The sequence below is a fragment of the Pongo pygmaeus genome, chromosome 6 (assembly GCF_028885625.2).
Source record: "Pongo pygmaeus isolate AG05252 chromosome 6, NHGRI_mPonPyg2-v2.0_pri, whole genome shotgun sequence".
In the NCBI taxonomy this organism is placed as follows: domain Eukaryota; kingdom Metazoa; phylum Chordata; class Mammalia; order Primates; family Hominidae; genus Pongo; species Pongo pygmaeus.
Window position 1 is genome coordinate 2,680,764 of NC_072379.2, and position 24,498 is coordinate 2,705,261.

Here is a 24,498-nt window from a genome sequence, read left to right on the forward strand (position 1 = left end):
GGTACGGCCTGAGGCTCCTCTTCCGCAGCCGGAGCAGCCTGCGGGGCTGCAGAGCCACACCGACAGGTCCTGGCCACCTGAGAGTTTTGCCAGCACTGGCCCAGTCTCTGCCCCCTTGGATTGTGAAGAGATGTCTGTATTAACAGCCTCCAAGCATCTCGGGGTGACATCCTTTCCCGATTCCACCTGGCCAGGCCATTAAGACAGTTCTCATCAAGATCTCCGATGACTGTCACTCTGCCAAATCCAACAATCGGTTCTCAGCCTGTCCCCTTCCTGGCATGCACAGCTCCTCGCTGGCCACTCTTACCCTCTGCCTCGCTGGCTGCCCCTCGCCCCCACATACACCGCCAAGGTCAGGGCCTGACCCCCTGCTCCTCTCACTCCAGGTGACCTCACTCGATCCACCTAAGTGCTGGTGACTCGCATGCTCAGTTCTCCAGCCCAGGCCTCTGCCCCGCACCCCCACACACACAGCCATTGCCTGGCCCGCACTCCCACACACTCAGACCTCCCGTGGCCCTTCCCCAAACCTGCCCCTCGGCCTTCCCCATCTCAGGAAACAGCAACTCTGTCTTTTTCAGTTGCTGGGACAAAAAGACTTGGAGCCTGGCCCTTCCCCAAACCTGCCCCTCTGCCCTCCCCATCTCAGGAAATAGCAACTCTGTCTTTTTCAGTTGCCAGGACAAAAAGACTTGGAGCCCGGCTGCTCCCTCTCAGAGCCTACACCCTCTCTGCAGTTTCCCTAAGCTCCGGCTACAAGATGCAACCAGACCCTGACCACCTTTCACCACACCCACCGCTCCCCGCATCCAGGCCACCAGCAGCCCGACTAGACAAGTGCAGAAGCCTCTGTCTGCCACCATCCCTGTCTCTGCACAGAAGCCAGGGGGCCTCGGGAAGCAGCATGGCCCCCTCCACCCTCTGCCTAACACTCCCACAGCACCCCTAAGGCTCCCATGGCACCCTGCCTCGCCCCGCTGGGCCTCAGGGGCCACACTCCACGTGTCTCCCAGGCACTCAGCCCTGCCCCGCCCATCCCACCCCTGCTGCCGTCTTCATGGCTATCTCGCCCCTTCCGGGTCCCGCTCAGCTGTCACTGTCTTGGGGGCGCCTTCCTGTCAACCTGCTTGCAGCTGCACACACCACCTGCCTCAGCCCAAAGTGTGTCCTCCTCCCCTCTTCCATGTCTCTTACGGCCATCTGACAAGTGTCACGCATCTGACCCTGCTCCTCCCTCCCTGCCACAGCACTGTCTCCTCCAGGGATGTCTGTGAGCTTCCGTTTGCAGCTCCATCCCCAGGGCACCGCGTAGCCCGCGGCAGGTGCTGGCACACGTGGGAACTGGCATCGCCCAAGGGTTCACATCTGCCCTCGTGGTGCCTGCCCTCAGTTGGGCCTACCCAGTGGCCACGCCCCACCCTTCCCTGGCCTGCCTCCTGGAGTGGCTTTCAGGAAGGTACCCTGTGTCTTGGAGATGGTTGGGGAGGTGCTCAGCACACGGTCCAGGTCCTCCTTCAGGCTCTGGTTCTCCTCCGTGAGCTCCTGGACACTCCGGGACAAGCTCAGGAGGGCACTGCCCATCTTCTTCTGCCTTTTGGCGCCCATCTTCTTCTCCCCCAGGGGCCTGGAACAACCAAATCATGGGCTGAGGTTTGCATTGCTAAGCTGGTTTCACACACGCTTGAAATGAGGGACAGGTGAATCACAGCTTGCTCTGTTGGCTGTGAGCTCAGAGTGGTTTTTGCAGGTGAGTATTTGAAATCGAATAGGCAGTAATAACTTTGAACCCTAAATAAGCAAAACGTTAGCACCCAAAATGGAACTCCATCCTTATGCAAGGTAAACCTGTGTAACAAAATATCGTGTTCAAGCATCAGTATTATACTTTCCATGCCACCGCTAGAAGGGCTGTGGAAACGTATCTTGTTACACCAGGTACCTGCAGAATAGCTTGGATTTCGCCTCTTAGCCCATGAGGTCTAAAGTACAGTCAATCCTCATTATCTGCAGATCCCGTAACTGCAAACATGCTTGCTGCTAAAATAGATCCGTCAGCCCAAAATCAATACTCATGCGGGTTTTGTGGGAATTCTCTCATGTGCACAGGTGATGAAAAATGCCAGTCGCTGGCGCGCACATTCCCAGCTGGGGCTGACCCAGATGGTGCTCGGCTCCTCACTTCAGCTCATGTAAAAACAAGTGTGCTTTCTGTAGCCTGCCTGGCGCTGTGGCTCTCACGTTTCTGTGCTGTTTGCTGGTGATGCTGCCTTGCGTGGGCTGGACTGCAGTGCTGAGTGACGTCCAGTGCCCCTAAGCTCAGGAAGGCTGTGTGGGCCCCCGTGGAGACACTTATGTGAGTGCAAGAAGCCTCATTCAGGCCAGTCGTGAGTTTGATGAAAATTAATCCACAATCACTATTAAATAGGGTGTCTTTAAACAGAGACACACGTTAGCCAGGTTATACATTGACTAGCTGATGAAAATGTTGTGACCAGGCCGGGCGTGGTGGCTCACACCTGTAATCCTAGAACTTTGGGAGGCCGAGGCAGGCAGATCACCTGAGGTCAGGAGTTCGAGACCAGCCTTGCCAACATAGTAAAACCCCGTCTCTACTAAAAATACCAAAATTATCTGGGCGTGGTGGCACGTGCCTGTACAGTTCCAGCTACTTGGGAGGCTGAGGCAAGATAATCACTTGAACCCAGGAGGCGGAGGTTGCAGTGAGCTGAGATCACACCACCGCACTCCAGCCTGGGTGACATTTTCCAAAAAAAAAAAAAAAAAAAAATGTTGTGAGCAGAAGCTCGCAGGAGCCCTGTACCTCCCATTTCGCTCATTCCGTGTTCATGGAGACTTTATAACTCTGTAAGGCAGACGTGATTACCACTACACAACAGAAACCTACAGATGCTTTATAACTGAATAATGAGAATTGACTGTAGTTAGTATATGGCCCTTTACAGACAGTTTTCCAACCAGTCTTAAGGATTAGGGGTAAAGAAAAAGGAAAGCAGTCCATGACGTCAGCAAACTGCTGCAGAGGACAGTGACATGGCCAAAGCCATGATCAGGGATCAGCCACCTGAAAGTGGATGGAAGCCTGGTGCTGTATCCTTTGGGAAAGGGATGTGGGAGATCTACCAGACAAGGAGAACCTCAGTGTTTCTCCTGATAAACTTATTTAGGAAAACATTAGGTGGCAAAGTAAACTTGTCCTTGTATGCAATGTCTTCCTAAAAAGGTGGATCTGCTTTGAAACAGCATTTTCTAGCTCTAAGCTGGAAGGCAGGATGTAGAATCTATAACGAACACGGGCAGCATTGAACACGCGTTGGCCGTCAACACGTGGTCACTATGAGGAGTCTGTGAACACCCCAAATGGAAATGTGTCAACTCTAACCCTGAACAGAACAGGTGCAGTGTTGGCACTGCTGCCAAGCTAAGGGCAGTATATGCCGCACCCACGTGACAGCCACACGCTCTCAGAGGAGCTTCCATAACGTGAAGGCAACACACAAAACACAGCTTGCAAACGGCCATCATACTTCTTTCCAGTGGTTTCAGAACTTGCCAAGAGGGTCTGAAGACGATGCACCTGTAAATACCAAATTGAAATGCATGAAAACACAAGGCTAGCACGGAGAAGACCTTATCTGAAAAGACCGACATCACAGTCCTGACTGCTGCCTATGGCCAGAAGCGGGAACTAAGTGGCCGCACTTCATCCTTCCGTTGGGCTGAAGCAGGAGCGGGCTGAAGGGAGTGCAGCTCCGGGCCACCTGGGCTTGGCCTACGACCTGGGGCCAGCGCCGGCCCCCTCCCACTCGGTGCCCGCCCTCCGCTCCGCCACCCAGCACGGTGCCCGCCCTCCACTCCGCCACCCAGCACGGTGCCCGCCCTCCGCTCCGCCACCCAGCACGGTGCCCGCCCTCCGCTCCGCCACCCAGCACGGTGCCCGCCCTCCGCTCCGCCACCCAGCACGGCACACCTCCTCGTAGTACGTCTCCATGGCGATCCGCATCTCTTCCAAGTTGGTAGTCTTCATATCGCTCTGGAGTTTGCTGAAAACCCAAGTTCAGCGTTAACAGGGACGTGCCAGTGTTCCCAGGGGACAGAGCAAGAGGAAGAGTTTCCCAGAACATTCGGAAGAGGAGAGGCTTTGGAAAAGACCCAGGATGGGAGGGAAAAGCCTGAATGGGCCTTCATTTGACTTGTTCCTTGAACCAGTGACTCGTTTCGAGCCTGATGGGAGAATTCCTCACGCCAGAAAGCATCTCCTGTGTAGACCAGCTGCTTTCCAAAGTGAGTAAACAGCTTCCCTAGAGATATTCTTCTCCAAGTAAGATGCTGTCTTTAAAAGACTAGATTAATGGTGCAGAAAGACATTGGAGCTTAGAGAGGACAAGCTGTCTTTGACTGGTTGGTTTTGTAAGGAAGAGAGAATCACCTTTTCCCGGCACTGTCAGGCCATCCCCTTGCTCTCAACAGAGAGTAGACTAGATAGAGACACCGATAGAGAAACGAAAACAAAGTCATGGAGGTTCTGCACTGAAACGAGACAAAATCTGCAAACTTAAGTTGTCAAAATTCAGCAGGAAATGAGGGGGGAACTATTGTATGAACAGGAGACATGAGGCAATGGATATGTGGCCTCAGTTTCCCTTAAAGAAACCAAAACACGGCCCAGAAAGACTCTCCCTTCGCACTCGAAAGGCAGGTAAAGAAATGCGAGTAGCCACACCAAAAACAGCACAAGGACGGCGCGGGACTGAGGCATTAAAACCTCATCCTGGAAAGATACAGGGGCCCACAGAACAAGCAGGGAGAAAGCATTTCTTAAATACAAGAAGAAGTTAAAGGGAAATACTTGGAGGGAACACAGACAATACAAAAATTAAAGAGGCAGCTAATATTCACCTTTGGCTTTGGGCTGGGAGTCGGGACACAGGACAGGGTGGGGGAGGAACAAAGGCTGGCGTCTGAGCAAGCAGAACGGGGGGCAGAAGGCAGGGGAGAGGGTGCAGCCCTGCGCCCACCTGATGGTGCCGTCCTTCTCCTTGCACTGCTGTTCCAGCTTCAGGATCCTCTGCTTCAGCCCGTTAATGACCTGCCCGGGGAATGTGCCCATCAGGCGGGCTGCCCCCACTCTCCCTCGGTAGACGTGGCTGTCCCCTCCTCCCAGAGCACCTGCACACCTCACTGTCCTTCCTTCCTCCAGCGCTGTCCTCTCTTCTAGACTACGGGCCCAGGGAAGAGGGAGGGCCCCACTGTGCTGTCCTCTCCCTGAGTAAGGCTCGGTGAATGGCAGGGGTGCGACACCAGCTAGAGCAGGAGGTGGCAGCCATCGTGGGCACACTGACCGACTGGCAGCCCTCCCCCAAGCACATTGCACACTTGGGGGACAGAGCAGGGTGTGCCCTTGATTATATTAAATAAGGGAAGCAGCCCCATCACCAGCTGGACAAACCACAGACCCGAAGCCCCTAGGGCCGCCCATTTCAGTCTCCACGGGGCAGTGAGTGAGGCTGAGAGACAGCGCGGCCGGAGGGGCCTGAGGAGCCGCTCGCCTCTATTTGGGAAAGGGAGAACAGCTCCAGCGGCCTTCTCACCTCCTTTTCTGTGAATGTCTTGCTTAGAGGAGATAACATTCTTATATTCTTTAAAGAACATTCTTTTCTTCTGAATAGACAACTTTTAAATAGAGATGGGGTTTCACTATGTTGCCCAGACTGGTGTTGAACTCCTAGGCTCAAGCAATCTGCCTGCCTTGGCCTCCCAAAGTACTAGGATTATATGTGTGAGCCACCACACCAGGCTTCAACAGACAACTTTTAAATTGGATTTTAAAGTCATTTTAAATTATGTTAGTTGGCCGGGTGCAGTGGCTCACGCCTGTAATCCCAGCACTTTGGGAGGCCAAGGCAGGCAGATTGCCTGAGGTTAAGAGTTTGAGACCAGCCTGGCCAACATGGTGAAACCCCATCTCTACTAAAAATACAAAAATTAGCCAGGCATGGTGGTAGGTGCTTGTAATCCCAGCTACTCAGGAGGCTGAGGCAGGAAAATCGCTTGAACACGGGAGGTGGAGGTTGCAGTGAGCCAAGATCTCACCACTGCACTCCAGCCTGGGCGACAGAGCCAGACTCAGTCTCAAAATAAATAAATAAATAAACAAATAAATTATGTTAGTCATACATGAATACATTTTCCTTAAAAAAATGAAGACGTTACAGGGCTGGGTGCGGTGGCTCACACCTGTAATCCCAGCAATTTGGGAGGCCGAGGTGGGTGGATCACAAGGTCAGGAGATCGAGACCATCCTGGCTAACATGGTGAAACCCCGTCTGTACTAAAAATACAAAAAATTAGCCGGGCATGGTGGCGGGCGCCTGTAGTCCCAGCTACTCAGGAATAGCTGACTAGCGGGAGCAGACTCCGTCTCAAAAAAAAAGATGATGTTATAGAGGCTAAAATACTCTGACCTGGCCATTCCCCTCTTCGGCCAACGGAATCCTGTTTCCACTTGTGTGCCTCTCAGTACCTGGTTCCGTGCATGGCCGTGTGTGTGCATTTGGGGAGTCAAGCCCTCTGTTCTCACAGAAACAGGGCTCTGCCACACGCATCCCTCTGCATCTTGTTTTTTTTTTTTTCTAACATTCAACAAACCCTCCTGGTGCTCTGTCCCTGCTGGCGCCTGTGAATCCACACTATTTCCCACAGTATCTCTATCCAGTCTGTCCTATTGATGGACACTTTTTTTTTTTTTTGAGACAGAGTTTCACTCTTGTAGCCCAGGCTGGAGTGCAGTGGCACGATCTCAGCTCACTGCAACCTCCACCTCCCAGGTTCAAGTGATTCTCCTGCCTCAGCCTCCTGAGTAGCTGGGATTACAGGCACGTGCCATCATACCTGGCTAATTTTTTTGTATTTTTAGTACAGACGGGGCTTCACCATATTGGCCAAGCTGGTCTTGAACTCCTGACTTCAGGTGATCCACCTGCCTTGGCCTCCCAAAGTGCTGGGATTACAGGCGTGAGGAACTGCGCCTGGCAGATAGACACTTTTAAAATCTTTTTTTTTTTTTTTGGCTATGCTCTAAAATCTATCACTGTAGCCTACTGACACATACTTAAGTTGTAGCCCATTTTTGTGATTCTGGTCAATCCTCCAATCGAAATCCTTGGCCAGGCCTCCTCAGGCATATCTGCAAATGGTTCTTGAAGGCAGGTGATGACAAGTAGACACGGCAGGCCACAGGGCACAGCCACACTGATGGACAATTTGCCATATGATAATGAATACTGCATATACCCTAGGATCTAGAATTCCCACTTTAAACTAACCTTAGCCAGGTGCGGTGGCTGAGGCCTGTAATCCCAGCACTTTAGGAGGCCAAGGCAGAAGGATCACATGAGCCTGGGAAACTTCGCAAGACCCCATCTTACCAAAACTGAAAAAAAATTAGCTGTGTGTGGTGGCACGCGCCTGCAGTCCCAGGTGCTCAGGAGGTTGAGGTGGGAGCATCCCCTGAGCCAGGGATCACCTGAGCTGAGTGCTGCAGTGAGCCATGATCCTGCCACTGCATGCCAGCCTGGGCAAGAGTGAGTCCCTGTCTCAAGAAAAAAAAAAAATACGCACAGACACACACACACACACACACACACACACACACACACAGCACCAGAACAACAAAAATATGGAGCCTTTTCTTTACAAAAGTACCCACTACTTACAGGCATTTGTTAAGGATTTACTTTGTGCCATCCTAGGTGCAGAGCTAGGCTTTTACCGTCTACTTTAAACACGTAATGATTATACAATCTTTCTACATTCTATATCTGTGACATAGTTCAGAGGACACAGCCTTTTTTCTTTATAGAGATTTATAGTTTTTTTGTATTTTCTAAACAGAAAACTTTGTTGTATTGATCCATAATATCCTTCTCCTCCCCCATTACAGTGATCTGGTTGCTACCTTAGTCCCATGGGTTTTTATTATGTAACTTTTAATTTTACATTATCAAATCCATTAATCACATCATTAATGTTATTTTATTCCTTGTGTTCAATAATCTCAAAATCGTATCCCTTTTGGTTTTCTTCCAGCATTTCCCACTTTAGAAAAGTACTTCCTTGACTCCCAGGAGGTGTACTGTGCTACCTACAGCTGATCGCCACAGCATTCCCCACTGAACGGCAACATCTTCCCTCCTTCCATTTCATTCAACTTTTTACATATTGTCACATAGTATCTGAGGGGGGTCTGGATCTATCTGAAGGACTTTATTGCTGCTCTGGTTCCCTGATTTACATCTGTAGCACCCTTTTTTTTTTTTTTTTTTTTTTTTTGGTCACCCAGGCTGGAGTGCAGTGGCGCGATCTTAGCTCACTGCAACCTCTGCCATACAGGTTCAAGCAATTCTCCTGCCTCAGCCTCCTGAGTAGTCGGGACTACAGGAGCATGCTGCCATACCCGGCTAACTTTTTTGTATTTTTAGTAGAGACAGGGTTTCACAACGTTGGTCAGGCTGGTCTCGAACTCCTGACCTCAAGTGATCTGCCTGCCTCAGCCTCCCAAAGCGCTGGCAGCGCTTGTTAAGCCTAACGTATTTTCTCAGGTGTGAGGGGGAAGTCGCCCGTTGTGATGGCTTTTTCCTACAGTGTCTTGCCTGGCCTCTGTGGTGAGCCTGCTGGCCCTGCTCCCCGTGGCGTCCCCAGGTGTCAGTGGAGAAGGGTTTGGGGGTCCGCAGCCTCCCCCCTGCCTGCTGCTCTTCATGCGTGGGTGCTGCAGGGAAAGGCGTCCCTCTGTGGCTGTCCCCAGTAACTAGCGTCTGGGGAAAGGCTCTGTCCTGCACAGACCATACTCACCCAGCTGGCATCGGGCCTTTTCTCTGCCAGAGTCCGAACAAAATCCGTGCCCTGTGGTAAGCAGATTGAGGCATGAAGACGGCCTTCGGTGTAGCCCCCAGCAGGACTGGCTGGCAGATGCCCCGAAGACCCTCCCCCTGCCCCGTCCGTGAAGCGCCAGGAGCTTACGCGGCTGGGATCCAGGAGCTGCTCTATCTGCCGGTCCTTCCTGCTGTTTTCCTCCTCCAGGCGCCGGAGCTTCGTTCTCATCAGGTCCACGTCGCTCTTCTGCACGTGCAATGACTGAAGAAAAGAAGGGCCATGCACAGCCATCCACACGCCGCTGCGCACACGCCGCACACACGTCCCCGCGCACACAGCCACGCACACGCCAATGCGCACAAGCCGCATACATGTCCCCACACACACAGCCACGCACACGCCAATGCACGCACGCCACACACGTCCCTGCGCGCACAGCCAAACACATCACATCGCGCACACGTCGCACACACATCCCCGCGCGCACAGCCAAGCACACGCCGCTGCGCACACGCCACACACACGTCGCCGCGTACACAGCCATGCACACACCACTGCACACACACCGCACACAGCCACGCACACCACACCGCGCACAGGCCCAGGGAAGCACTGAGCTGGGGGATTTGGAAAGCTGCGTGGCTCCCACTCAGGGCTCTGTGTGTGGTGGGTGGGGGGAGATCTGGATGTCACGTGAGGGCACCGGAGGGCACGCCTGGCATTTAGTGGGTGGGGACGTGGAAGGCTGGATAGGCAGGAAGCCCCCCACAGAGAAGAACTGTCCCACCCTAGATACCAACGGCACCCGTGCTGAGAAACCCCGTCCCACGGAATGCACGCCTAAACGAATACCGCCAACACCGGGGCTGGACGGCGCCGCAGCACACATTTGCTCCCATGACCATACAAGAAAGTCCATTTTGTTCGCATTTTTATCAATAAAACTCATCCAAGGCTAATATGCATTTCAAATGCTCATCCTCAGCTACAGCTCAGGTGGAAGGCAGTGCTTCCCAATCTTTATCTGTGGACAAATTCTTGACCAATTTGTGGTGACGTGAGTGGGGACAAAAAAGACTGTGTAGTCGGGGCCGGGCACGGTGGCTTACCCCTGTAACCCCAGCACTTTAAGAGGCCGAGGTGGGCGGATCACGAGGTCAGGAGTTCGAGACCAGCCTGGCCAGCATGGGGAAACCCCATCTCTACAAAAAATACAAAAAATTAGCCAGGCGTGGTGGCACGCGCCTGTAATCCCAGCTACTTGGGAGGCTGAGGCTTGAACCTGGGAGGGGGAGGGTGCAGTAAGCCAAGACTGCGCCACTGCACTCCAGCCTACACGAGAGTGAGACTCTGTCTCAAAAAAAAAAAAAGAAAAAAAAAAAGACTGTGTAGTGGATTTCTCACAAAACTAAGTTTATTCAATCTCTACAACTATCCTGTACTTTGAAATTATGTTCTTCCTACTATTTTTGTGGTAAAGTCCAGGAAAGAAACAGCGTGTAGGCTGGGCTGTGCCGCAGCTCACCAGCTCCCAGCCTCAGCCTGCATCTAACCGCCAGCCATCCTCACACACGGCCTTCTCCTTGCAAAAGACTGTGGCATTCCAGAGACTGGACCTCTGAGCAAAAGACAGTCTGGAATGCACACCCCGCGGGGGCGGCTCGGCACTTCAGCCACATCCACAATTGGCAAGATCGTTGCAGACAAACCCACAGATTCAGGAGGCATGACGGCAAGCCGGTACTCAGCTTGTGAAGTAAATTAGCAAAGGCCCAGCCATCAAGGAAGACGGGAGCTCTAGTAACGGGACTGCCGCTTCCAAGAGCGTCAAGTAGATTTCACTCCTCCCAATTCCTCCTGTCAGTACCACTCAACACCTGCGCTCCATGCAACCTAAGACTGGAAAGGTGGAGAAGGAGGCGGATAGGGCGGGAGCCGGCGGGGCCAGCAATCGACACGGCAGGGAGCTCCTTCAGTTTTCTTTCTGCCTCATCTGAGCCGGATGCTGGAGAAACCAACAGCCTAAAAAAGCCAATGGGTGCAGACAATAAAAGCCCACGCAAAGCCTCTTCTCTCCAGCCAGAGGACAGGGAGAGGAGCAGACCAACAAGGCAGAAACTGACAGGCAGGAACCACTCTACCCCAGGCAGACCACGGAAAACACCACAGTCCCCGCCCACAGCACAGGCTGCGTGGGGAGCCCAGACACTCACCCTTGCCTGGCTGTACCCAGGCCCCTCCCCTCCCTCACTGGCGGGGCTCCAGAGGAGGCCAGGCAGAATCGGGACCATCATTACCTGGCGGCAACATGGCCATCCCTGCATCAGCAAAGGCTGAGCAGGAACAGTACAGGTGACCCTTCCCTCCCAGCTAGGGTGGTGTCAGCACCGTCCCTCCTAGCTAGGGTGGTGTCAGCAGAGGCTGAGTGAGGGGCCCGAACTCCCGCCCTGCCCAGTGGGAATGAGGAGCCCCTTCTGGTGCAGGTGTCGATGACGGCTGAGTGGGAAGTGGACCTCCACCCTCGAGGGTGGTAACGAGGTGGTGCCCCCTTGACCCACAGGGCAGTGTGAGAGGAGGCCTGCTACAGCACAGGATTGAGCAAGAGTCGGAGTCTCGCAACAACACACTCAGAGCATCCTGGTTTCAAGGAAATCACTTTTTATACTAAGAACCAAGAATAGTTCAACCTGAATGAAGAAAAACAAGCCACAACGTCAACACTGAGATGGCTTGGACATTAGAATCCAGCCGCAGACTTAGGGCAGCCGCCACAAAGATGCGCCAGTGACCGATGACAGGCACGCTTGAAACAAGTGAAGAGGCAGGGTGGGCGTCTCAGCGAAGACCAAGACAGAAGGAGCCGCACAGAGATTTCAGAACTGAACACAGACAGTAAGGTTACACCCAACTAACAACGGGCTCAATTGCAGGATGCAGAGGCCAGCAGAAAGCATCCGTGAGCTCGAGGACAGAACAGTGAAGCTACCCGATCTTCACGAGAGAAGACAGAGGGGAAAACACTGAACAGAGACCAGGGACCTGAGCAGCTGTAACCAAAGAGGGCAAGGCTGAAAAAACAACTCAAGACTCGATAGCTGAAAATGGCCCAGATTTGACAAAAGACAAACCTACAGATTCAAGAGACTGAGAAAATCCCAAACGAGATAATCCCCCCAATCCACACTGAGTTCATTCAGCACAGTCTTCCAACCGAAATGAGGATCCCCTCTGTAATATCCCTGACACACAGCCGCCACCTGTGCTCAAAATCTCCATGGCCAGGGCGCGCACTTGCTCCTCAGCAGCGCGGCCACTGTCAGACAGCTCTCGTGGTTAGAGGGTTCTTCTCACACAGCCTCAAGTCTGACTGTTCTCTATGGCCAACAGAGAAGGCGCTGTCTTTTGTATAATGGCCTACACCAGGTTCCCCAGTTTCTTCCCAGGTCCCCAATGGAAACGGCTTCCAGATCCTCTTCCGTGCTCTGGGGATGAGGCTGCCAATGCCCTATTGCCCTCTGGTGCCCCAATTGAACACAATGTCTCAGACACACATCAACTGGTGGAGACAGTAGATCTATAAACAGACCAAAATTATGGAACGAAATGAACGCAGATGATTTCTCCAGGGGCAAACATTTACGGATACTGAAAGCCAGTGTGATGGTCACGGTGCTGGTGGCAGTGACAGTGACGATACAGCTCAATGCAGTTCATGCTTTCATGAATGGGAGGGGCCATGGGGTAATCTAGAGTCTTGGCCTTGGGAGGCAGGTGACCTTGAACCTTGGTTCTGCTACTGGTTAACCTTGGACAGACCAGTAACGTCGCTGAGTCTCAAGTTCTATCAGCAGATGGTGGTTGTAACAAGCGGCTCTGCCTGTCCCACAGAGCTTCTGTAGAGGGCAACTGAGACAGGGCATGTGAGATGTCTTGACACCATAAAGCATGGCAAGCATGGAAGGTTACTGATAACTCTACCAGTGACCTTATCACAGTACCCAATCTCAGGACACAAGGCGACTCTGAAGTTAATCTAGTCCTCATCCAGTCTTCCCCATCATGCTGGAGAAGCAGACCATGGATGGAACATGAGCTCTGCTGCCTTTTATGTGCTGGTGCTACGGCCTTTAACCAGGGACACCAGCTCCTAGGGCACTACGCCATGGCTCAAACTCAGGTTCAACCCTAACGCTCCCGCTCTTCCCATCTGGGCACCTCCCAGCACAGGCACTGATGTTCTAATACATTGTTATAGGAAGATTTCACCGTTTCAAATCAATAGAGAACAAACCGAAATACTACCTTCTTTAACTCAATAATCTCATCATACATATCTTCTTTTTCTCTGTAGACAGGAGTCCCAGGGACATGACCTAGAGAAAGATAAACAAATCTTTTCAAAGACTATCTAAAAAGTAGAAAGAATTCTTGGCTATACTTTAAGGAAAACCTGGAAGTTAATAACATTTCCTTTTAAAAAAGAAGAAAATAAAAAAGCAAAAATGATTCCATGTTTTCTAGCCTGATCATGATATTTTCCCAAGTAGCAAGAAAACCAAAAATGGTAGATATAGAGAGATGAAGCAAAAAGTAAATAAATAAAGATGTGAAGACCGAGTTTAATGGCAGTAAAAGGATGAAAGAAGGGACTCACGGAAGGAGGAGGGACATGTTCACATTTAAATAGCAAAACAAACAAATACCAAACAAAAAAATGCACAGAGCATCTCAACACCCATTCCAATGTAAAAACAGTCAGGCTTACTTTGGTTTTAATGATACCTAGTATATTAAACATCTAAATTTCAGCCTAAAAGATAACTCCTAACCAGTAAAAGCAGGAAGGTGATCAATTCCTGGAGTACAGTGAGGAGGTTTTCAATACACCCTGGAGGCTGTTCTTCCTTAAGGAGGATAGGTGGGAAACAGGTGGGTAAAGAGAGAGGCCGGGCCTGGTGGCTCACGCCTGTAATCCCAGGACTTTGGGAGGCCAAGGTGGGAGGATCACTTGAGTCCAGGAATTTGAGACCAGCCTGGGCAACATAGCGAGATCCTGTCTCTAAAAAAAAAGAGACTAGGCAGGAACATAAACACAGAAACAAGCTGATTCTCTTTGGTGCAACTTGGACTTTTTATCATTATTTATTTATTAGTATTTGTTCCTAATATCATTTACTCAGTGAATAAATTTAAGTAAGCCTCTATGTTTAGGGAGGGAGGTACAAATGACACCTGGCGAGACATCCCTGCACCCACGAGGAAAGCTACCTTCTGGGGCAGGCGGGTTTTCGTGAGTCACTGCTCCCACGACCTCCCAAAACCTCCCAGTGATGGAGCTCATGCACGAAGCCAGAAATCCTGCTCTGACGAAGGACGCCTCCAGCCCAGAGACTGTCCTTTCGTTTCTGCTCTTCCTTGGCCTCAGCCTCGCCACCATCGGCATGCTCACCGTTGCTGGCAGAGCGCCTGAGATGTGGCCTCTTCACTCTGAAGGCGTCTGTCAGACAGTCGGGAGTGCCGCTGGGGACGCCGGTCCACGCGTGCTCCCAGGTGAGGGGTGAGTTCAGGGCCTGGGTCAGACTTCCTGGTTTGAATGTGCATGGGTTTAATATGACAGATACAAGCACATACAATGGGAGGTTTTGTTTCTAATCAACTTTCTTGGATGGAAGAAAGCTTAATCACTGATAGACACCAGCCGTCAGTGTTGTGCTGGTAAATGGTTAACAACCAGCTCCCAAATATAAATTAATAAAGTCCTGATTACAGTATTTGCCTATTTCCACGGTGTAAGTATTTCTACCATGTCTAATATCAAGTTGCCAGCATGACACTGACCAGCCCACCAAACTCCTAAGACTGTAACAGTTGGCTCTGGCAAGACAACTCACCACTCCCACGCAGAGACCAGATGGGGCCAAGGGAGGCTAAAGCGTCACTTGGCAAAACCACATTTATGCATGACATAAAACTACGATGTGTATATTCGATGTCTTCGAGAAAATTAAAGACAATGTAATTCAAACAAGGGATATTAAAAACTCCATCTCAAACCACTCCCTGAAATTTCTTGAACTCTTCTCTCAAGCAGGAACGGTCTCCAGTGCGACAACCACATACCTGGCTTTGCAGTTCCCAGCCACAGCTTCTGCGGGGTCAGGGATGCTCGGCCGCCCAGAGGCATGCTCCCTGCCGTCCTGAGGGACCTCCAGGAGGCCACTTTTCTCGGCTTAGAGAGATAAGGTGACTCTAGAAAAGCCAACACGTGGATTCAGAGGTGCTGGACAGCAACGCGTGAGCTCAACACATGAGCTTCAGAAAGACAGAACTAGGAAAACAAAACATCCACGAGGGCAGTGACTCTAGTCAAACATTCCGGCAAAAATGAAAAAAGAGTTACTTTACCTATATACTGACATTTCTCCTTTAACTTTTATTATAAAGAAATAGCATAATGGGGCCAGGCATGGTGGCTCATGCCTGTAATACCAATACCTTGGGAGGCTAAGGCAGGAGAATCGCTTGAGGCCAGGAATTCAAGACCAGCCTGGGCAACACAACAAGACCCTGTCACTATAAAAAAATCTAAAAATTAGCTGGGTGTGGTGGCTCACACCTGTGGTCCCAGCTACTCAAGGGGGCTGAGGCAGGAGGATCTCTTGAGCCCAGGAGGTCGAGGCTACAGTGAGCTATGATGACACCACTGCATTCCAGCCTGGGTAACAGGCTTTTCTTAAAGAAAAGAAAAGAAAAGAATGTTGTGGGCGGCAAGCCACCCAGGCGCCAAGGCAAGAGACAGAGGACACGAGCTGTTCCAGTATAATAAAATATAAAACAAGAATAGTTATACCAGATATAGATCTTAGATATGATTATATATGAATATCGTTAATCATTAGTTTGTAGCAATTACTTTTTATTCCAATATTATAATAATCCTCGCTCTATAATCATAGCCTAGGAAAAACCAGGCCATACAGAGATAGGAGCTGAGGGGACATAGTGAGGTGTGACCAGAAGACAAGAGTTCAAGCCTTCTGTTATGCCCGGACAGGGCCACCAGAGGGCTCCTTGGTCTAGCGGTAATGCCAGCGTCTGGGAAGACGCCCGTTGCCAGGTGGACTGTGGTCCAGCAGTAGCGTAAGTGTCAAGGGAAAACACCCGCTACTTAGCAGACCAGGAAAGGGGGGGGGTCTCCCTTTCCCCGGGGGAGTTTAGAGAAGACTCTGCTCCTCCACCTCTTGTGGAGGGCCTGACATCAGTCAGGCTCGCCTGCAGTTATCCGGAGGCCTAACCGTCTCCCTGTGATGCTGTGCTTCAGTGGTCACGCTCCTAGTCCGCCTTCGTGTTCCATCCTGTACGCCTGGCTCTGCCTTCTAGATAGCAGTAGCAAATTAGTGAAAGTACTAATAGTCCCTGATATGCAGAAATAATGGCGTAAGCTGTCTTTCTCTCTGTCTCCTCTCCCTCTCTGCCTCGGCTGCCAGGCAGGGAAGGGCCCCCTGTCCAGTGGACACGTGACCCACGTGACCTTACCTATCATTGGAGATGACTCACACTCCTTACCCTGCCCCTTCTGCCTTGTATCCAATAAATAACAGCGCAGCCAGGCATTCGGGGCCACTACCGGTCTCTGCGCATTGGTGGTAGTGGTCCCCCAGGCCCAGCTGCCTTTCCTTTTATCTCTTTGTCTTGTGTCTTTATTTCTACACTCTCTCGTCGCCGCACACAGGGAGAGACCCACCAACCCTGTGGGGCTGGTCCCTACAGAATGGGAAGAATATAATGGGAAATATATGAATTCTACCAACATTTATTATAGTATTTAATTTCTCATCCCCAATTTTTAGAGATACGTGTATGTTTTTACACAGTCACAATCACAGTGAACACATAATTTTGTATCCTTTTTAACATGTCACTTTTTTAATGTCACTACATAGTGACATAGCAATATTTAGAACTTAATATGAAAAATATCTAAAATAAATGAGAAAAATTATACTGTTTCAGGGCATTCTTGATTTTGTATGAAAGTAAGGGAAATGTTTTAAAATTCTTTTTCTGAGATTTTTCCTCTTTAAGTATAAAAAAGATAATAAACGTATGCAAAAACTAAGGCACTCTTAAAACATTCTTATATATATTAAATTGCAAAATTTATGTCAGTAGGGTCTGAAAATTTAAGTCTAATATGTTCAAAATGTTTAAATTTCTAAGTTTTTCCCGTGGTTTCACAATTTATGGGAAATCTGCCACTGTAACTTTGAATGAGGGAATAAAGATGCAGGGATCCTGATGCATCTTCACTCACCCCAGGACCACAGAACCTCGCCTCCAAGATATTCTCAAGTTCTTCCAAAATGTAAAGATTTAAGTTGTCATTTATACAAGTAAATGAGTGAGCAGAAAAAAGCCCCACACATTACATTTCCCTCCTAAGAGTGTGTGGGCTTATCGGCGAGTAGGAAGGGTTCCTCAGGAAAGCATAAAAGCGGGGATAAAAGCGTGGATAAAAGCGGGGAGGGAAGAAGACAGGACGGAGACAGGGTGGTGAAGAGATGCCAGTGTTTGATACTGCCCAGAAAACGACAAACTCGGAAAGCACGAAAACATCATCGCCTGCCTCGCCCTCCTCGCAGAGTGACCAGGACGATGAAAAACCTCGGAACGCGGTGGAAGCTGCAAACCTACAAGCAGGTTGACCAGGCCTTCAAGAAAAACACTTGCTGAGTGAACTGGACAGACATGGTCCCTACACTCACGACACCAGAAACCCGGAGAAAAACAGGTCCCGAGTGTGAGTCAGGAGGCATCCCCGGTCCTGGCCTTTTACTTTATATCAATTCTCAATTTTCTCCATGGGAAAATTGAGGGAAAATTGAGAGGGAAGGCAGGCCTGGTCATACTTACTTGGCGATGTGGGTGGAGGTTTGTGGAAAGCTTTCCTTTTTGCTTTCTGAAAGAAAGAAGAAATGGCATAAGGCTTGCTGAGCTCCCACAGTGGTGTGTCACAAGACCCTACCACGTTCAGAAAGGGTCAGGGGTCATGTAAGAGCAGCAAGAGGACGTGAGCTTACGGGGACGTAAGGAGGGTCCAGGAGCAGGACACGCAGGGCCCGACACAGAAAAATGCACCCCAGAAAAATGCACTCACGTCAGTGCTCAGGGCTGGGCTCTCAGAGCACAAGTTCCAATTACAGAAAACCATCAGGCCCGGGCTCCTGACGTTCAGACTGAGGGTCCCACACAAATGGCGGATCTGCCCCGACCCAAACCAATCGCACAGCCAGCTTGGGAGCCCAGCGCACCTGTGTCCACTCAGCTGGAGGTGGTGAGATGAATCCCTGCACATAAGTCAACTGCAAAGCCCACTAAGGAAGAAGGCCCAGCAAAGGGAGACCCTGTCTGGAAGGTGGTCTCCTGTGACAACCACAATGCCAAACACCCAATGGGGTCCAGATCTCACAGAATGGGGTCCAGATCTGGTTCCACTGCTTACTACGGGGTGAGTGTCCCATATCTGAAACGCTTGGGACCAAGAGTGTTTCTGATTTGGGAATATTTGCATCCATATAATGAGGTATCCTGGGGATGGAACCCAAGTCTAAACACAAAATTCATTTATGTTTCATATATACCTTATACCCATAGCGCAAAAGTAATTTTATATTGTGTTTTTAATAACTTTGTGCATGAAACAAAGCTTGTGTGAAGTACTTAAGTGTGGAATTTCCCACTTGTGGCCTCATGAGGGTGCTCAAAAAGTTTCCATTTTTGGAGCATTTTGGATTTTGGATTAGAGACACTCAACCTGTCGTGCCATGGCCTGGGGAAGATGCTGCCATGCTCCAACCTTAACTTCCTCATCACCTTGCACTAGACCGAGCAGGTAAGGGTACTGCGGCCAGGTCTCCTCACTTCCCCTCCAGTAGAAACATTGAGCCCCAAGTTCTGCGCGGGGGGGAATTTTCCCTGGGGCTTGGTTTGGATCCCTCCTCCTCCGGGGAGCATCAGGGGAACATCCCCTGCCCTCTGTGACATGGAGGGAAAATCCTTAACTTTGCGGACAGAGGTCCCTGGAGGGAGACAGTGGAGCTGAGGCTCCCCCTTGAGTCCACAGAGCAAACGTGGAATCGAGATCTGCTGGCGCCGGGTTCGTTCTGCTGGCTGCAGTTTTGCTAGATCTGCGTCTGCAGTAAGAAAAGCTTTTTTTGCTCATATACGATAAGAGCAATTGGCACGCTTCCTTTTCTACCCAGCACAGCTTGCCAAACAAACCCAAAGCCCAGTCCGCGGCCACAGTGCGCCACCGGGCCATCAGACACCGCTCCTGCCCCGCTCCCTTCCGGGCTGGGAGGCCAGGCAGCTGTTCAGCTTGGGATGGCGGCTGCCCAGGTCTGCCTTCTCCCATCGGGTCCTTCCGACGGCATTAGCAGGGGCTCTCCTCCTCCCCTCAAGTGTCAGGATGAGGGCGTGGGGTGCAGGGCAAAACCAGCTGCAGGCCAGGGACTAGCAATCTGTCTCACATGAGCCCTGCTCAGGATTCACGTCCAGATAAAAGTTTTAAAGTTATCACCACAGGTATTTAAACCTAACTAAGGGCTGGAAACTTTTCAAACACCAAGGAGCATTCGGAATATGCATTCCAGCTCTCGACACAGTATTGTGGAGAACGGCCTATTTTACGCGTCCGAGTGCAGTCTGCAGGGGCAGCGCAACTAGCCCTGGGGTGCACGGCTGACGCCCAGCGGCACTCACCGTCTCCACGTCAGAGTCAAAGGTGACTGCAGACAGACTGTCATCTCCCTGGAGGAAGAGAGGCAAACACTGTAACTTGACGGCACCTGCTGGGCTTCCGACCATCACGTTTACAAAAGTGAAAACAGCCCGTCCACAGCTGCTGAAACAGAAACTCCAGAAATCCAGCTCTGAGGCCACTCAGAACACTCCAGCTGGGCAGCAGCCAGTTCCTCAGTCTCATCAGAAGGAATGGGTGGGTGGGGGGAACAAAACACAAAACGCCGCCCAGAAGGCGTGCAAATGTCTGCAAATCTAGTAACACTATTTCCCACAGAATTGTGTCTTGACAAAGAAAAACAAAACCAGTTCTTGCTGAAAGCATTTCATTTTTACATAAATGTTCTCACTCTTATTCATCTTTACATCAAAGCACAACGAATCTGTGACTGTCTCCTGGTAAGAACGCGTGAGAGTCATCTTTTAAAAAGCAAACTCGGCCTGGGCAACATGGTGAGACACTGTCTCTACAAAAAAAATCTTAAAAATTAAAAAAAGCCAGGCTGTGGTTGCACACACCTGTAGTCCCAGCTACTGGGGAGGCTGAGGTGGGAGGATCACTTGAGCCCAGGAGGTCGAGGCTGCAGTGAGTCATAATCATGCCACTGCACTCCAGCCTGGGCAACAGAGCAAGACCCCAGCTCAAAAAAAACAAAAAACAAAAAACCGAAAACCAACAAAAACCAAAACATATGCATTACAATGAAAAGGCATTTGGGCCTATAAAAGTTCTTGCCTTCTTATTCCAGTGACTTTGTCCTGGTCCAGGGAATGAAATAAAACTTGCACTGTCTGATGTCAGCACTAGGATGGTGAAAAAAAAAAAAAAAAAAAGGAAGCTTTTTGAAGACAAAAATGTTTCTGTATTAACTCATTCACTCAAATTGAAATCCAAAAAGAGAAGCATAAAATGTTTAAAGTCTCTTGGAAGATCGTATGGGTGCTTTCCAATGCAGACACTGGAAGTTAGAGCTGAATGCCCCATTATGAGCCAATAGTGCTACAGCTTGGGGTGGAGGTGATGACATTTGTGCTACCTGTCCCTGGTATAGCTGAGTCCACGCAGTATCATAATAGGATGCTACTGCATTCTGAAAAGCAAACATATTTTCTACAAGATTAATAGTACATGAAGTGCCAATTTTGCTAGCAGTGTGAAACTGTATTAGAAATGGCTGCATGACAACATGGATAAGGTGCAACTAGACAGGCCAGGGCACAAGTGCAGTGTGACTGCATTTCAAGGGGCAAAGGAAAGACGGTGCATTCCAAATAAATGGAATCTTTAAAAAAATCAGCCATTGACTGAAATTTTTTATATCATTTTTTATATCACCTATTTAAGGTGATCTTTTAAGACATAAACAGCATATGACAATTATAGAGAGAAGTTTTCCTTTTAACAAAGTGTATTAAAATTATGTACAAAATTGAGGAAGGGCAGGCCGGGAACTGGACACACAGGTTAGCGGGGGATCAGAAAAGCCAAGTCAGCCCTGCGCATCACAAGGACGTGCCTGCAGAGAACAGAGGGGAAACTGCTGAAAACTGTCTAGAAAAGCAGCAGCAACTTTCTCTGTAAACATCTGTCATTATTCCTTGCTGTGAATAAAATCTTGAAGACTTTTTGAATGACCTGAAATTCAACAAAGGAATGAGATTTTATGTGTAGTAAATAAAATGCATTGATCTCACCCACAACGGCTGCCCTCTCCACCAGTCCCTTCCAGCTGTGCTGCCTCCAGCCTGCCGGTCATAGTGCAGGGAAGAGGTGAAACGCAGTCAGGACAGGAAATCACACAACAGCCCAAGGATCCACGACACCAGTCAGCAGAATACAACCATACACAGCACACACACACGCACACACACACACTCACGCACGCACCTGAAATCACACAACAGTCCAAGGATTCATGCCTCCAGTCAGAAGAATACAACCATACACGGCACACACACACACACGCACACACATGCACACACACAAAATGGCCCATCTGTTCCGCCTCCTTCAAGCACTATCTGAGGTTGCCACTTATTTCCACAGTAGGTTAAGCTCATTCAGCCTGTGTCAGTGTGGTTATAACAGAAGAAATAGGTGGCTTCACACTGAAATTAACTGTCTCAGTTTGGGAGGCTGGAAGTCCAGAATCAAAGTGTTGGCAGGGCCAGGCTCCTAACAGACAGGACAGCGAGGCGGAAGATCAACAAGGAGTTAGAAAGACTTGATCAGCAGACACTAAAAACCTAACAGACATTTACAGAACACCCTACTCAACAATAGCAGAATACACATTCTACTCAAGTGTACATTAAACATAAACCAGACCATAGCCCCCAAAAAAGCCTCAATGAATTAAAAGAGAAAATCATTCAAAGTATATTCTTCTACAACAAGGAAAACTAGAAATCAACAAAAGAAAGGAATTCACAAATGTATACTTTTTTTTTTTTTTTTTTGAGACAGAATCTCGCCTTGTCGCCCAGGCTGGAGTGCAGTGGTGCAATCTTGGCTCACTGCCACCTCCACCTTCCGGGTACAAGCAATTCTCCTGCCTCAGCCTCCTGAGTAGCTGGGATTACAGGTGCTGCCACCACGCCCGGATAATTGTTGGATTTTTAGTAGAAATGGGGTTATATTCACTATGTTGGCCAGGCTGGTCTCGAACTCCTGACCTCAGGTGATCCGCCCGTCTCAGCCTCCCAAAGTGCTGGGGCTATAGGTGTGAGTCACTGTGCCTGGCCTGGATATTAAACAACAAATTCCTAAATAATCAATGGGTCTAAGACGAAATCACAAGGGAAATTTAAAAATATCTTAGATGAGTGAAATTTTTTTTTTTTGAGGTGGAGTCTTGCTCTGTTGCCCAGGCTGGGGTGCAATGGCATGATCTTGGCTCACCACAACCTCCGCCTCCCAGGTTAAAGCAATTCTCCTGCCTCAGCCTCCCGAGTAGCTGGGACTACAGGCGTGCACCACCATGTCCGGCTAAATTTTTTTTGTATTTTTAGTGGAGACAGGGTTTCACTATGTTGGCCAGGCTGGTCTTGAACTCCTGACCTCGTGATCCGCCCACCTCGGCCTCCCAAAGTGCTGGGATTACAGGCGTGAGCCACTGTGCCCGGCTGATGAGTGAATTTTTTTTTTTTTTTTTTTTTTTTGAGATGGAGTCTCGCGCTGTCACCCACGCTGGAGTGCAGTGGCGCAATCTCGGCTCACTGCAAGCTCCACCTCCCGGGTTCACACCATTCTCCTGCCTCAGCCTCCCAAGTAACTGGGACTACAGGCGCCCGCCACCACGCCCGGCTATTTTTTTGTATTTTTAGTAGAGACGGGGTTTCACTGTGTTAGCCAGGATGGTCTTGATCTCCTAACCTCGTGATCCGCCCGCCTCGGCCTCCCAAAGTGAGTGAATTTTAGAAATCAAAATTTATGGGATGTACCTAAAGCAGGGCTCAAAGGGAAACATACAGCTGTAAATGTCTATATTTTAAAAAGATCACATCAAATAAATAACCTAACACACACACACACACACACACACACCAAAAAATTAGCTGGGCATCATGGCACATATCTGTGGTCCCAACTACACAGGAGACTGAGGTGGGAGAATCACCTGGGTCCGGGAAGCTGAGGCTGCAGTGAGCCATGATCGCACCACTGCACTCCAGCCGCAAAGAAACAAAAGCAGGCTGAGCACCGTGGCTCATGCCTGTAATCCCAACACGTTGGGAGGCTGAGGAGGGAGGACTGCTTGAGCCCAGAAGTTCGAGACCAGCCTGGGTGACATAGTGACACCCAGTGTTGACAAAAAATTATAAAATTCACCAGGCATGGTGACACACGCCTGTAGTCCCAGCTACTTGGGAGGCCGAGGCAGGAGGATCACTCAAGCCCAGGAGTATGAGGCTGCAGGGAGCTGTGATTGTGCCACTGCTCTCTAGCATGGACAACAGAGTGAGGTTCTGTCTGTGAAAAACAAAAACAAATAATCAAAAACACAAAAGCCGTGTTTAGAGGGCAATTTGTAGCTATAAATGCCTATATTTAAGAAAAAAAAAGAAAGATCTCAAGGCAATAATCCAATAATCTAAACTTCCACCTTCAGAACTAGGAGATAGAAAACTAAACTCAAGGAAGTAAAAGAAAGGAATAAAAATTACAGTGAATAAATGAAATAGAGAATAGAAACAATAGAAAAATCAATGAAACCAAAAGTTGGTTCTTTGAAAAGATCAACAAAACTGACAAACCTTTAGCCAAGAAAAAAAACCCAGAGACACGAAATTATCAAAATAAGGGGGCGGGGGGAAGAAGGGCCTCACTACTGACCTTATAGAAGTAAAGAAACACCCAGAACCACATGGTCTTGCTGGTGAATGCTATCAAACATTTAAAGAGAAATTAACACCAATCCTTCACAAACCCTTCTAAAAAACAGAAAAGAAGGAAACGCTTCCCAATTCATTCTATGAGACCTATATTACCCTGATACCAAAAGCAGACAAACAAATATCACAAGAAAAGAACACTACAGACCAACATTCTTTATGAATACAGTTGCAAAAATCCTCAACAAAATGCTAGTAGGCATGAAAAGGATTATATATATATATATATATATATATGTACCCTAATTGGTACTGGTATATATTTATGTGCACATACACACACACACACCCCAATACCAAGAATGAAACATTGGTTTAACATACAAAAATCAGTCAATATTCCATATTAATAGAATAAAGAAAAACATATGATTTTCTCTAAAGATATAGAAGGTACATGTGACAAAATCT

General features: G+C 49.4%; 1 protein-coding gene across 22 annotated transcripts in view; it reads right to left on the minus strand.

Annotated features, from left to right (window-relative positions):
• The window catches only part of IQCE (IQ motif containing E), a 50,204-nt gene that overhangs the window by 22,902 nt on the left and 2,804 nt on the right, over window positions 1-24,498 (minus strand). For 7 of the 22 annotated variants that reach the window (XM_054494557.2, XM_063667191.1, XM_063667187.1 and 4 more), the window contains exons 2-12: window positions 19,654-19,701; window positions 17,806-17,851; window positions 15,013-15,141; window positions 14,342-14,476; window positions 13,195-13,265; window positions 9,040-9,153; window positions 8,872-8,922; window positions 5,040-5,110; window positions 3,992-4,064; window positions 3,549-3,598; window positions 1,464-1,627 (exon numbers count right to left, since the gene is read on the minus strand). In XM_054494557.2, coding sequence (XP_054350532.1) covers window positions 1,464-1,627; window positions 3,549-3,598; window positions 3,992-4,064; window positions 5,040-5,110; window positions 8,872-8,922; window positions 9,040-9,153; window positions 13,195-13,265; window positions 14,342-14,476; window positions 15,013-15,141; window positions 17,806-17,851; window positions 19,654-19,701 — 952 coding nt within the window. Of the gene's footprint in view, window positions 1-1,463; window positions 1,628-3,548; window positions 3,599-3,991; window positions 4,065-5,039; window positions 5,111-8,871; window positions 8,923-9,039; window positions 9,154-13,194; window positions 13,266-14,341; window positions 14,477-15,012; window positions 15,142-17,805; window positions 17,852-18,954; window positions 19,086-19,653; window positions 19,702-24,498 lie in introns of all 22 variants that reach the window. The other 15 variants (XM_054494559.2, XM_063667189.1, XM_054494570.2 and 12 more) reach the window with 8 other exon arrangements.